Source organism: Oryctolagus cuniculus, chromosome 5, assembly GCF_051225735.1.
Source record: "Oryctolagus cuniculus isolate XC-2025 breed Fujian yellow rabbit chromosome 5, ASM5122573v1, whole genome shotgun sequence".
NCBI lineage: Eukaryota > Metazoa > Chordata > Mammalia > Lagomorpha > Leporidae > Oryctolagus > Oryctolagus cuniculus.
This window is the reverse complement of record NC_142871.1, coordinates 74,626,806-74,641,081: the sequence shown is the minus strand read 5'-3', so window position 1 is coordinate 74,641,081 and position 14,276 is coordinate 74,626,806. Positions and strand designations below refer to the sequence as shown.

General features: G+C 37.5%; 1 protein-coding gene across 3 annotated transcripts in view; it reads right to left on the bottom strand.

The window, feature by feature from the left end:
* MMS22L (MMS22 like, DNA repair protein) overlaps positions 1 to 14,276 on the bottom strand; it is a 120,018-nt gene that overhangs the window by 32,620 nt on the left and 73,122 nt on the right. For all 3 annotated transcript variants that reach the window (XR_016233842.1, XM_089332868.1, XM_089332869.1), the window contains 2 exons: positions 5,924 to 6,117; positions 45 to 195 (listed from right to left, as the gene is read on the bottom strand). Coding sequence is in view for 2 of the 3 variants with exons in the window: in XM_089332868.1 (XP_089188994.1) it covers positions 45 to 195; positions 5,924 to 6,117 (345 nt within the window). In the remaining variant the exon portion in view is untranslated. The remainder of the gene's footprint in view (positions 1 to 44; positions 196 to 5,923; positions 6,118 to 14,276) is intronic.

Sequence of the window (14,276 nt, the reverse complement as noted above, 5' to 3'; positions counted from 1 at the left end):
GGACTTGCATTATTAATGCGTATGCCTGAAATAAAAGCACATACCTATTTTGTAGTAAATGACTTAAATATCTTGCTACAACTTGAGGCCAGATGATATCATCCCAACCAAAAAGTTGAATTATTGATATAACTGGTTGAGGCTGAAGATCTGATGGAGCTGTGCTTGGCAAATCCACTGCTAGCAAAGTGAAATCTAGATTTAAAATGAGAAAAACTTAAGATGAAGAAATTTTTAAAACTCTCTTTCCAAATATTACATTAAGTGATAAAAGAGTATCAAATATTAAAATGTCACATTTAGAAGTATAGAACGAACAAAAAGTTAAAACTGAATGAACTTCAGGCTGTCAAAAAATTTCTCAAGTAGCACCATTTAGATTGCTAATCTCAAAGACTCTATCTCACCATTATCATTACAAATCATGATGACCTTCAATTGCAAATTTTTATTCTGAGGAGTCTGCTAATGTGATCATTCAAAGGACTATTAAAAAAAAGATTTGTTTATTTATTAATTTGATAGGCAGAGTTACAGAGAGAGAAGGGGGGAGAGAGAGGTCTTCCATCCGCTGGTTCACTCCCTAAATGGCCACAACGGCAGTAGCTAAGCCCATCAGAATTCAAGAACCAGGAGCTTCCTCTGGGTCTCTCATGTGGGTGCAGGGACCCAAGCAGTTGGGCCATTTTCCACTGCTTTCCCAGGCCTTTAGCAAGGAGCTCACCGGAAGTGGAGCAGCCAGGACTCAAACCGGTACCCATATGGGATGTTGGCACTGCAGGCGGAGGCTTAACCTATTATGTCACAATGCTGGCCCCTCAAAAGACCTTTCTTTAAATAATGTTTTAATTTACCTACTCCAGAGGAAGAGAGAGAGACAGACAGACAGCTCTCATCTGCTGGCTCACTTCCTCCCATCTGGGTAGCAGGAACCCAATTATTTGAGCCATCACTGCTGCCTCTGCCTCCCAGGGCCTGCACTGGCATGAGGCTGGAGTCAGGAGCAAGAGCCAGGCACTGAACCCAGGTACTGCATTATGGGATGCCAGGGTCTCAACTGGCATCTTAGCCACTAGTCTAAATGTCTGGTCCCAAAAGATATGTTTTTAAAAATATTCCCAGCATTGACTCTTCCCCAATTAAAACAATTTGTGGGGTTGGCACTGTGGCATAGTGGGTGAGGCTGCCACCTGAAGTGCTGGCATCCCATATGGGTGTAGTTCGAGTCCTGGCTGCTGCGCTTCCAATCCAGCTCTCTGTTATGGCCTGAGAAAGCAGTGGAGGATGGCCTGAGTGCTTGGGCCCCTGCAGCCACATGGGAGACCTGGAAGAAGCTACTGATTCCTGGCCTCAGATTGGCCTAGCTCCAGTCATTGTGGCCATCTGGGTAGTGAGCCAGTTGATGGAAGGCTTCTCTCACTAGCTGCATCTGCCTCTCTGCAACTCTGCCTTTCAAATAAGAAAACAAATCATAATAAAAAAAACTCTTTAAAAAACTTTGCTTGCCATCTACCATACTGAACAGTTCATTCCTACATTAGACACTGGACATTCTCTTCTATTAAATCGTATTCTCCTATAAGCAATGACATTGTACTTTCTTCAGAACCCCTGAGATCTAGGAACTAGAAATCCTTAGTTAACTATATTAAACTAACATATTTTGTGATTTCCTGGGAATCCATTGACTAAATCTGCACTATCTTAATTTATGTCTGTCAATAAATTGTTTATTGATCACTACCGTCTATGGAGCTCTCTCAAACGGTGGCTGTTTGTTCCTATGTTCCTTTTATGCCATGTGACCTACAGACAGATGAATTTCCTTCTTGGTCTACAATGCTGCTTATAAACTATTCTCCCATTTTCCTCCCTAAAACTCTCAACTTTAAATCATCAGGATGTACCAGCTACTAACCAGTTGCACTCACCTGCAGTTTCCTAGTTCACACTCTCACATTCCCTATAAACATCACTGCCAACATAATACAGGTATCAATATATCAATATTATGACATCAAACTCTATCATGATCAGCTCATTAACATTCTCTCCTATAGCACCCCTGTTAGAATCCTTCATGAGTTTTCTTCGAGTATCTTAACCTCTTGATTTCCTGAATTCCTCTCCTCCAATGAAGCTATCCTCCATTGTACTTCAACCACTCAGTCCCAAGGTAATACCTCAGCATTACTAGTATCTACAAATCCTTTTCAGTTTTGATTTAAAATTCACAACCTTTTGACATCAAACTGACTTTTCAACTCTCCCCCAATGTCAACAATTCTTTGCCCCCATCAGGACCTACAACCCAATGACCTTAAAACTTTTCCCTGCCCTTCACTGCCTTCATGGCTTTCCTTTCCTCTTTAGTCAACTTGACTTCCGTGACTATACTCATTTGTGTAGACCACCAACTCCCTAGCTCACTTTATTTTCAGAATTTCTAATTTAATTCTTATTTATTTCAAATGTAGAGAGACATAGACACAGATACAGACACACACACAGATCTTCCAGCTGCTTATTCATCCCCCAAATGCCTGCAGTAGCTGGTGTTGCCAGGTTGAAACCAGGAGCCTGGAACTCAGTATGAGTGCTTTGACCTAGGTACTTGAGCTATCCATCACCTGCTATCTCCCAGAGTTAGCTGGAAGCTGAATCAGAAGCAGAGTTGGGACTTGAACTCAGGTACTCCCGTACAGGATGTGGGTGTCCCAAGTAGCAATTTAACCTCTATATCCTATATTCCCCCTCCATCCGCTTTGCCCCTGCTCATTTATTGATGCCTTGTACTTGACTAGAAAAAACATTACATGTTTAATTCTAACTCTTGGCCTTTTCCCTATATGCACCTATATCTGTTCCAGTGTAAATGGTTGATGTACAACCATGCTGGCTGACTTTAGTTTAATTTTATTGACTACAAACTTCAAAAGCAGGCCCTTAGAACAGGCTGGCATTCCTACATTTCCCAAGTCCATTCAGTCTTTCACTCTCCCATGGACTACTGCATATCCTTTTGTTCCTCTTCATCAGTGGCAAGCACCTCCCCTCCCTATTTACTTTCCTCTGAGGGCCTTACTTACTACTTCCTAGAGAAATGAAAAACACTGGAAGAAACTACTGCTTATTCACTCCACATTTACCCATCTGCTTCCATCTGGGCGGATTTACTCTGCCTTATCTTCTGCTACTACGCATGAACTGAATCCCATGTGCTCTATAGGACTGCATCTTCTCTAGGTACTAAAACAAAAGTGGTTTTCTTATATCATCATATTTTCTTTATTCTCAAATATTCCCATCAGCATTATAAAGATACTGAAATTTCTCCCATTAAAACAAAAACCAGGGGCCGGCACCGTGGCTCACTTGGTTAATCCTCCGCCTGCGGTGCCGGCATCCCATATGGGCGCCGGGTTCTAGTCCTGGTTGCTCCTCTTCCAGTCCAGCTCTCTGCTGGGCCCTGGAAGGCAGTGGAGGATGGCCCAAATGCTTGGGCTCTTGCACCCACATAGGAGACCAGGAGGAAATATCCGGCTCCTGGCTTTGCATCAGCGCAGTTCCAGCTGTTGCGGCCACATGGGGAGTGAACCAACGGAAGTAAGACCTTTCTCTCTCTCTCTCTCTCTCTGTAACTCTACCTGTCAAATAAATAAATAAATAAATCTTAAAAAAAAAATCTTTCCTCCTTGACCATCCTTCCCACTCTACTTAATAGCCCCAGTTTCTACCTTTCTTAAATAGTGGTATGAAAAATGTTGTATCTACATTTGCAGTCTGCAATTCCTCTTTCCACATTTCCCCTTGAATTATCTTCAACTGGGCCTTTGCCTCTACAGCACACAAAGCTGCTTTTCAATGTCACCAGTGGCTTCCCTCTTATTAAATCCAATGAGCTGTTCTCAGGCCTCATCTTACTTGACCCATTATTATTTGGGCTGTTGACCACTTCTCTCATGGTTTCTTCTTACTGTACCTGGTGTCCTTTTCAGCCTCTTTTCTTGTTTGTCCTTACTCTACAAATCTGAACAGAGGACTACCCTAGAACCCAGACCTTAAACTATTATTTTGCCCTATACTGGTTATACTGGTGATCTAATCAACTTTCATGGCTTTGAAGCTATCTATACACAGATAGTTCTCACATTTAAATCTGCAGCCTGCGCCTCTTCCCTGAATCTTAGACTCATTATCCAAGTGCCTAATTAACATGTCTACTTGAATTTTAACGGACATATAAAATAATGGCCAAAATTAAAATCTTTCCTCACAAAATCTGCTTCTGCCACAATCTTCCTCCACTCAGTAAATGACTCTCTGTATCTATTGTGATCACTTGCCCATTTAACAGGTTCTGTCAACTCCCCCTTCAAAATACCTTCTCTACCTTCAGATGAGAAATCTGACATCTTCTTAGTACTCCTCCACTTCACCAAAGCCTACCAACCAGAAGGATCCTATCACTTCTCTTCTCAAAACTTTCTGGCCTCTCACCTCCTTCAGGTTTGTGCTCAAGTGCTACTTGCTCAGGGCTCCCAAATTACTCTGTCTAAAATTACAACTTGACCAGAACCCTTCCTATTCCAGCCTCTTACGTATTTTCATGTTTGTCCACAACATTTATCACTACATAACATATTACAAATTTTAGTGATGGAATGACTGATTGGTCTCCCCCCACTAGACCATAAGCTCCCTAAGAACAGGTTTCTTTGTCCTTTTTTCCCCACTGATATATCCCCATTGCCTATAAAGGTGGGTCTTCAGTGAGTTAAAAAATTATCTAAAAGAATTTCACATATAAAAATTGTGCATATTGTTCCAAAGGAGGAAATCAATCTCTCTTAAATCTTTATTTCAAATCAAACCTCAAACTCACACATTTTGCTTTATACTTATGTTTATATCCCACTTGTCAGCATCTAAGACAGCATCAACTAAACTAATATAATATTTTTTTGAATGGCAGTTGGGATGATGAATATAAGAAAGATAACTTATATTGTCTATTAATAACTGCTTTAGTTAAACTGATTGGATATCAATATTTATTTTCACAAATGTTACAGTAGTTGGAAACTGATGCCCTGTTACAATTCTTCAATCTGTCATTGTGAAGTCTTAATTATTGAAGTGCTACCAGGATTCTAGATCTTTTCAAATCTATATTTTTCCACTTCCTTATGTGGTTGTTTTTAGATCAGCTTTTCTTATGCACGCCTAGATAAAACATGGTTTGGATCTTAAGATTTTTAAATGTATTATATTTAAATAAATTTCATTTAAATAAATGTAGTCACCTCACCAGTCTGTTTATTCCAGTACCTCTTAATTTATTTTGGACAAAATATTCCTTTGAGAAAGATAATGACCTCTTCTAGAAAACTGCATAGATGCACAAATATTCAAATTCAGCCTATAATTTCATGTGATTCATGGTTCCCTAAAGCCTACAAAAATGTCCTTAGGCCAATAATCAAATTAAGCAAATATTATAACATAAAATAGAATTTCAGAACAATAACATTTCATATATTCAATATCATTCTTGTATCAGCTTCTTGGTAGTATTCACTTTATATTCTTCTGTGCTTTATACAAATTAACTTTATCTTTTATATGCATTCAAAAAATTTGAAAATAAGCTACTTGAACTAGATGTAACCAGTATCTTTCCACAATATGTGCATAAGAAAAGTTTTTATACATTCAATTTTTTAAGACTGAAAGTTATCTTGTATTTTTAGCAAATAATCAAAATTTTAATAATTTTTAATGTACAATTTGGTTCATCTTTCTAGCTGTAAGTCCTTATTATATCATAATAATCAAGAGTTTATTACCAAGCAAATATGAGAAGAACTGACAAAAAGTTTACAAAAAGAGAGTTATTACCGCATTAACAATTGCCACTGACCTGCAGCTGCATCTGCAAGTTGTGAGAGAGGCACTATCTGTGTCATTCTCTGACTCTTCAAAAATGAAAAGAAATGTCTCCATAGTGCACTGGCAATTGCAGCAAGATGGCGCTCTTTAGCCAATAATGAAGATTGCACAACTAGGTCCACATTTTCTCTTTGAAGTTCCTGGCACAATTGCTGATATATACTCCTAAAAAGAAATAAAAATACAGCTAGCACCCAACAAATGCTTATAGAAATCTTCTGGGTTGTTTTCATTTCCACCATATGAAAACTGAAGGACCATTTTATATAATTAAAACCTTTATGCCAAGACATAATGCATTTCTGGTTATTTGATAGATGAATGATGGCATATTAAGCACCATAAAGTTAATGTTAATTACTAATGTCAACCATTAATTATATGCTTTTTAATATGTCAGATCCAAATGAGAAACAGGCAGCTTCAGAATGAAGGTCTGCATTTTGCAATTCATGTATGACAAGTGATTTTACTTATAATCTAGACATGAAAAAAACTATAAAACATTTTCTCCTGAGGGCTTTAGGACATGGATGTACCAACAGAAAGGTAAGTATCTCCAGGTTATGTGTGGTAGTTTAAATTAAAATATTTTCCTTGTACAGAAAAGACACAAAAGATCTTGTGTTAGTATATAAAACTGTTCTGGATACAATTTAAGTACCTCGACTCAAGAAAATACATAATTATTTTGACATAACAAACAGAAATAAACAATAAAGAATTACATATGATTATTTATAAAATATAATTCAGTACTGCCTGAAATTTTGATTCATCATTATCCATTTTTCCTGCTAAATGCAACTGAAAATTCAGATATCTCTAGACCAACCTCAGTAGAAACATATCTTCAGGAAATTGAGATTACCAAAGTAAGAGGGGGAAATACTAAGAAATTTTCTTGGTTATCTGGAAATAGAAGGCATTAATGTAATGCACCCAGCAATTAATAATATGATTAATTAAAACTATATGCATAACTATGCTCCTATTCCTGTTTCTGTGTACATTACTGCCAGATCAACTATAGTAGACATACACATACATGCCTGGATACCATCCTCAAATCTGCTGCCTTCAATTATTAGGAAAACACTGAAAAATTAACTGTGAGAATAAGGTAAATGACTTCCTTCAATAGAAGCAGCTTTCCACTAAGAAAAATAATTAGTATTTTTAAAAGGCAAGAAGTATTATATTAATTCCAGTGCATTATTTCTGACATGCGTTGAACAGTTTATCCAAGAGAAGTGGACAATCAAAAAAACTCTATCCCAAAACAGAACTAACACATATTCCTAAGCAATTCCACAAAATGATTCAGCTGGTTCCAAGACCACATCTTAGAACATTTCATTTAACTACACCTAAGTGAAAGAAAATTCTAAATGTAAATTATGTAACATTAGGGCCTTGGTACCAGCACTGTGGCTCAGCAGGTTAAAGTCCTGGCCTGCAGTGATGGCATCCATATGGACACCAGTTCAAATCCCGACCGCTCCACTTCCAATCCAGCTCTCTGTTATGGCCTGGGAAAGCAGCAGAGGATGGCCCAAGTCCTTGGGCCCCTGCACCCATGTGGGAGCCCAGAAGAAGCTCCTGGCTCCAGGCTTAGGATCAGTGCAGCTTTGGCTGTTGCAGTCATTTGGGGAGTGAACCAGCAGATGCAAGACCCCTCTCTCTTTCTTTCTCTCTCTCCGGCTCTACCACTCAATAAATCTTTAAAAAAAATTAGGGCCTTGCGTCTTTCCATTGGAACTCCCAGATAATAATGGAGCACTACTGAGTGCTACTTGAAGCACTGAAAAATTATACAAATGCCTGGAGGAATAGTCATAGAGCAGGCAGTTCTTACAAATGCTCACTGAATATGCACTATATCTTCTCTGTGTAAAAACCTGCCTGAGATATTCTCAGCTGCTAGAGATCCATTTCAGGTCTTTATGCTTAGAGTAAGATAAATAATTAACAATCAAACTCTATTTGGCAACTAACTCAAATGCCTATATCAAAATAGCAAAGTTTATATTTCTACACATGAGAGTCAAGTAAAATAATAACACCATTTTCACTATTCTTTATAAATTTTGCAAAGAACATTGGTTACAAATGATAATATATGGCTTACTATATTTAGGTAGGATGGAATTTGTTCACTATTTCTAAATAAGTGATTTTATTCACTAACTAAAACCTATTCTTTAGGAATGAGTAACATTTCTGATCATTTTTTATGTGCTAGAAATTCTTCTAATTAAAAATCGAAACAATTTTATGACATGAACATTGTTCTTCTTTATAGATGATGAAGCTGATAGCAAAGATTAAAATTTTTTTTTTAAAAAAGATAGCAACAAAGTCTAAATAATATACCCCAAAGTCACATGGTTGGAAAAGGCTGACCCCATAATAGGAACTAAATCTGAATGTCAACTCCATACTTTATCCTCACACACTAAGACACACATAAATTTTAAAAGGATGGAAAAAAAAATGCTGGTAAATTGTCTTCTTTTCCAACCTTGGCTGAAGAAATTTCAGCAAGCCTAAGAAAAACAGCTGGAAAAATCACATGTAGCTTATTCTTTTAAAAGGACAGGGTGACATCATAACAAAGAATATATTAGGAGACTCAAGAAGACATACCAACATTGCAGAAAAAAAAAAAATCAGAATTTTTTTTTTTTTTTGACAGGCAGAGTGGACAGTGAAAGAGAGAGAGACAGAGAGAAAGGTCTTCTTTTTCCGTTGGTTCACCCCGCAATGGCCGCTGCGGCCGGCATACTGCGCTGATCTGAAGCCAGGAGCCAGGAGCTTCCTCCTGGTCTCTCATGTGGGTGCAGGGCCCAAGGACCTGGGCCATCCTCCACTGCCTTCCCGGGCCACAGCAGGGAGCTGGACAGGAAGAGGAGCGACTGGGACAGAATCCGGTGCCCCGACCGGGACTAGAACCTGGTGTGCCGGCGCCACAGGCGAAGGATTAGCTTATTGAGCCGTGGCGCTGGCCAAAAAAATCAGAATATTGAGAAAGAGTAAAAAATCTATACCATCTTAGACCTTTCCAGAACAAAATGTTTAGAACCAGAGAGGGTAATAACTAAGAGTTAGTGTGGGAATATGATTCAGAACTCTGATTCTGTTGGGTAAAAAGACAAAAACAACAACTCATAAATGTTCAAGCTAAATCAGACTGGATAAGAAGAATGATTATTTGCTATTTTTACACAGAACAAAGTTGTTTAAGACCTTATGCTAATTTCATTAAACATGAAGAAACCAGAGTGCCAACACTCGAAATCCCAAGGACTTCCTTGGAGCCTGACAGAAGAATCAAATCTCTACACTCTAGCCAAACAGTTAGAAACAGCCCTGCAGTCACAAGTTTTCTGGACCAGGAAAAAAAAAAAAACGAAAAAAGAAACTACATAAAGACTATTGAAAAATAAGTTTATTATATAAGATGTAATTGCTGAATATCTGCTAAGGATATATTTAAAAATGCAAATATTAAAAGATGTTATATCACCAGAAGTCACAATATAAAAAAACAAAGCATAAAACACATGTGAAATGTTAAAAGGAATATAATGTAGCTCTAGATGCCATGGCTACTTTATGAGATATTACCTACCCTCTTTAACAAATGGTACAAAAATAGGAAAGTAGATTTGAGGCACAAAAGAGAAAATGTGATTTCTGGTCAAAAACTAAAAGATTTAACACAAGATGTAGGATCCTACAATACTTGGCAACCATTTTGTTTGAGACAGATTTCACATGTGTTAAATTCATCATGGAAATACATATATATGGAAATAGATGTGGGAATCAGGCTATTTTGCATTAAAAAAGATGCAATATAGTATAGTAGAAACAAAATTTGTAGAATGTCAAGTTACTCAAATTGCAGCTTCCGTAATAGAAATAATAGCAATATCCAGCATTTATTGGTGTTTACCAAGAGCCTGGTGCTATACTATGTCAAGTGTTTCATAGAGCATTCTTTTTCATCCAATGAGGTAGACACCATAGTTATTCAGACCATTTTCTAAAAAATCTGTTTATGGTATTTATATAAACAGGGAGCACATTTCAGGCATTACTTCCCACACTATCCTCCCTCCCTTACTCCAACTCTCCCTCCTCTTATTTTTAATTTCTACAATGACAGACTTTCAATTTACCTTATAATCACAAGCTTAATCCTCCACTTAATAAAGAATTCAACAAGTAGTAAGAAAAACCACTGTTCCTCAGGAGTACAGACAAGGGGTATAAACAATAATCAAATCTCAAAACATCAAATTCACTCATATATATTACATTTTTTGGTACTCTATATATTAGTTACCAAAAATCAGTGAAAACATAAATTTGTCTTTTTGGGACTGGCTTATTTCACTAAACACAAAGGTCTCCACAATTACATCCACTGTGTTGCAAAGACAGGATTTCACTCTTTTTTTACAGTTAATTAGTATTCCATCATGTATATATACCACATTTTCTTTATCTAGTTGTCACTTGATGGACATCTGGGTTCATTCCATATCTTAGCTATTGTGAGTTAAGCCACTATAAACATGGAGGTGAAGATGAATCTTTCATTCCCTGATTTCATTTCCCTTGGGTAAATTCCCAGGAGTGGAATGGCTGGGTCATATGGTAGATCTACTTTCAGATTTCTGATTATTCAGATCTTATAAAGAGATCGAGACAAAATTGGGAAGCAGAGCTAGTTATTAGCAAACTACTTAGAGCTATGTGACCTTGGAAAAAAACTAGTAGCCTCCCAATTACAGTTTAAGGGGCAAAAATAGGAAAAAAATGCTATATCCACCCTAGAAGGTTACTGTAAAGCCCACACCTCTCTACCATTAAGCTATGCAAATATGCACACTTTCACATACAGCTATCCAGCTGTTCTTAAAGCTTATTTTTAAGTTCTGCCTTCTCTTGCCTTCTTTAAGCACTTTGATTCCTTCATCGTACCATTCTTTTGCTCCACTTTCTAGGATTTTTCTGTTTTTATCTGCTTGCTACTTCTTGCCTTAATTTCCTACATGCACTTACACATCTTGCCTATGCCAGGTACCTAACCCACGCAGACACACATGAGAGACACAGAAATTTTATGTTTGACTGGTACTATACCCTCTAGCCTGCTATCTGTCAGTCTGGACTCTCAGTAGCTGTTCTGCCTTTATCACATATGCTCTGGGAATACTTACTGCTCTACTACTTATGGGTTTATCTTGGTGTACTCTTGTTTCTCTGGTAACTGAAAATTACAGAATAAGATATGACATCCTAGGGATGGGCATGTGGTGCAATGGTTAAGATGTCACTTGAGACTCTTGCATCCTGTACTGGAATGCCTGGATTTGTGTCCTGACTCCACTTCCAATTGCAGTTTCCTACTAATGAGCACCTTGGGCAGCAGGAAGCAAGTGATAGCTTAAGAACTTGGGATCCTACCACCCCAACATGGGAGTTCTGGAACTGAATTATGAGCTTCTATTTTTGGCCTCGTCCAGAACCAGCAGTTGTAGGCACTGGGGAGTAAACCAGAGGATAGAAGATCTTTCTCTATCTCAGTCTCCTTGTGTTTAAAATAAAAGAAAAATAAATGAATAAAATTAACAATAAAAAGATATAATATTCTATATATATTACTTCCTGGTGTTCACAGTTGTATATTTAACATTTCTAAATAATATGCTTCAAAATTTAAAGAAAAGTTGTCTATTGTAGGACCCTGCACCAACAGAAAAGGCATACTAGGTGACTAATGAGACCTAACAGAAAGCAGGAGAAAACAGCAGTAACTGAGTTCGTTTTATTAGCGCTACTCCAAACATGGCAACTTTTAAAGATTTTCATTAATGCAAAAAACAAAATTCTTAGTTAAAGAGTTGGTTCAAATCACAATGAGTGATTATTACAACTACCTTATTGATCTAACTAATGTAAATCTGAATGAGAATCAAGATACTCTAACCATTTTTATCGTGTACACTTCCATAGAAGAGGACTATAATCTATCTAACTACCCCAAAGGAATATAATATAACAATAGTAATGACATCAACAGAAAAAATGAAAAAACACCAAAGCTTTAAAGGTTACAGTAAAAATTATCTAATCCACTTCTATCTCAAAAAAATAAAACAAAAACAAAAGCTAAAAACCAAAAAACTTTTAGGTATAAAGAGACTTCTGCATAGCTTCTCTATGATACAACAGTAACTTCACTTCTGACTCCCAATCTTACGCATGCACAAATTATCAAGGAGAGGCAATACAACAGAAACTAGGCTGGCAAGTAACAGTCTAGACATGAAAAAGGATACCTGACTATAATGGTGTGTTTGAGTTCATGTGGAGGAGGAGATGAATGAGTGGTAGAGGAAATAAAACAGTATGTTAGATTAAAGCAAGGAGTATGTGGACTGTTTTGATTTTGGAGGGACTACAATGGATAAAAAAGCAGAGCAGTAACAATGATGCTTACATTCTTATGTAATGCACTATTGCTGGGGGTGAAGGGAGCTCCGTAGACATAGGAGAATTACTCAAATTCCAGGTTGTCACCTGGAAAAGTTCAGATTCAGTTTTTTATCATTAGATGGGAATAATGCCCTACTATCCTCCATGGAACTCATAAAGCACTTAAAACACTTTGTACATTGTAAGACAGAACAATAGGCATTGTAAAGTCACATTGTTACTGCTTCTAAATCTTAATATCCACATTCTTAAAGGCAGCAGAGCATCTCTAGAAAGACAAGGGCTTTGGAGACAGACATATCATAGCATACATCCCTTGCTATCAAATGCTGATGGATAGCCACTTCCTCATCTGTTGCAAGTATTAAATATGATACATTCAATAAGTGGAGAATAAGATTATTAAATAAGATACATTCAATAAGTGGCTTCTATTGTTGGCCAGAGAATTAAGTACACAGATAGTAAGTAATTTTCCTGGTTCTCCTGTTAGTAAGCAGCAGAGCTAGGATGTGATCCCAAGCAGTCAGTCTAGCTACACCACTCTAACTTGTAATTGCTATGCTATAGGGGTCTCAAACATCATGTTTCCACCCAAATAAATTCAGGTATCAAATGTTACACTGCTGTATTCCTTCATTCATATGTTAAGTTCTTAATAAAGGTAGTTACGAAGTAATATAACAGTCAATCCCAGGTGGCACACCAGATGCACACACATTGAAAGTTTAATTCTCCTGGGGAGTGTGGAGTATTCTACAGGAATCCCAAAGGTCAGTGATGTGTGATAACTTAAAGTTTTCTTATATCCACAACTGAGTTACACGGCAAGAGTGGGGAAAAAAGAACAAATCAAGAATTTAATGATGAACCTATCAAACCAAGAATGGCTATACTAATGCCAAGTTTTATAGACTAACACTGGTGAAATGCTTATAATGAGGTTGCTTTCCCATCCCAACAGCAATAGCTACTACTGGTACAAAAATGTGCCAATAAAAAGTCATCGTTATTATCCCTCTTAGTATTTTTTTTTGTTTGTTCTACTTAATATTGGTTGAATTCTGTAATTAATACACAGTTATTCTTAAGTGTTGAAACTTAACTGAAAAGTGATCCCTGTTAAATATGAGTGGGAATAAGAGAGGGAAGAGATGTACAATTTGGGACATGCTCAAGCTGACTTGCCCCAAATGGTGGAGTTAGAAACATACCAGGGGATTCCAATTCAATCCCATCAAGGTGGCATGTACCAATGCCATCTCACTAGTCCAATGGATCAATTTCTGTTCACAATTGATCATAATGATAGGACTAAGAACCAAAGGGATCACATAAACAAGACTAGTGTCTGCAAATACCAACCGATAGAATAATAAAGGGAGAGAATGACCCAACATGGGAAGCAGGATACACAGCAGACTCATAAAATGGCAGATGTCCTAAACAGCACTCTGGCCTCAGAATCAGCCCTTAAAACATTTGGATCTGGCTGAAAAGCCCATGAGAGTATTTCAGGAGTGGAAAGCCAAGACACTCTGGCAAAAAAACAAACAAACAAACAAACAAAAAAAACAACCAAACAAACAACAACAACAACCACCTAAATGAAAGATCTCCGCGAGTGAGATCCCAGTGGAAAGAACAGGTCATCAAAGGAGGAGGTACCTTTCTCTGAAGGGAGGAGAGAACTTCCACTTTGACTAGGACCTTGTCTAAATATGATCAGAGTCGGTGAACTCAAAAGGCTTCCATAGCCTTGGCAACTCATGACAAGAGCCTAGGGTGATTACTGAGGCCATAAACAAGAG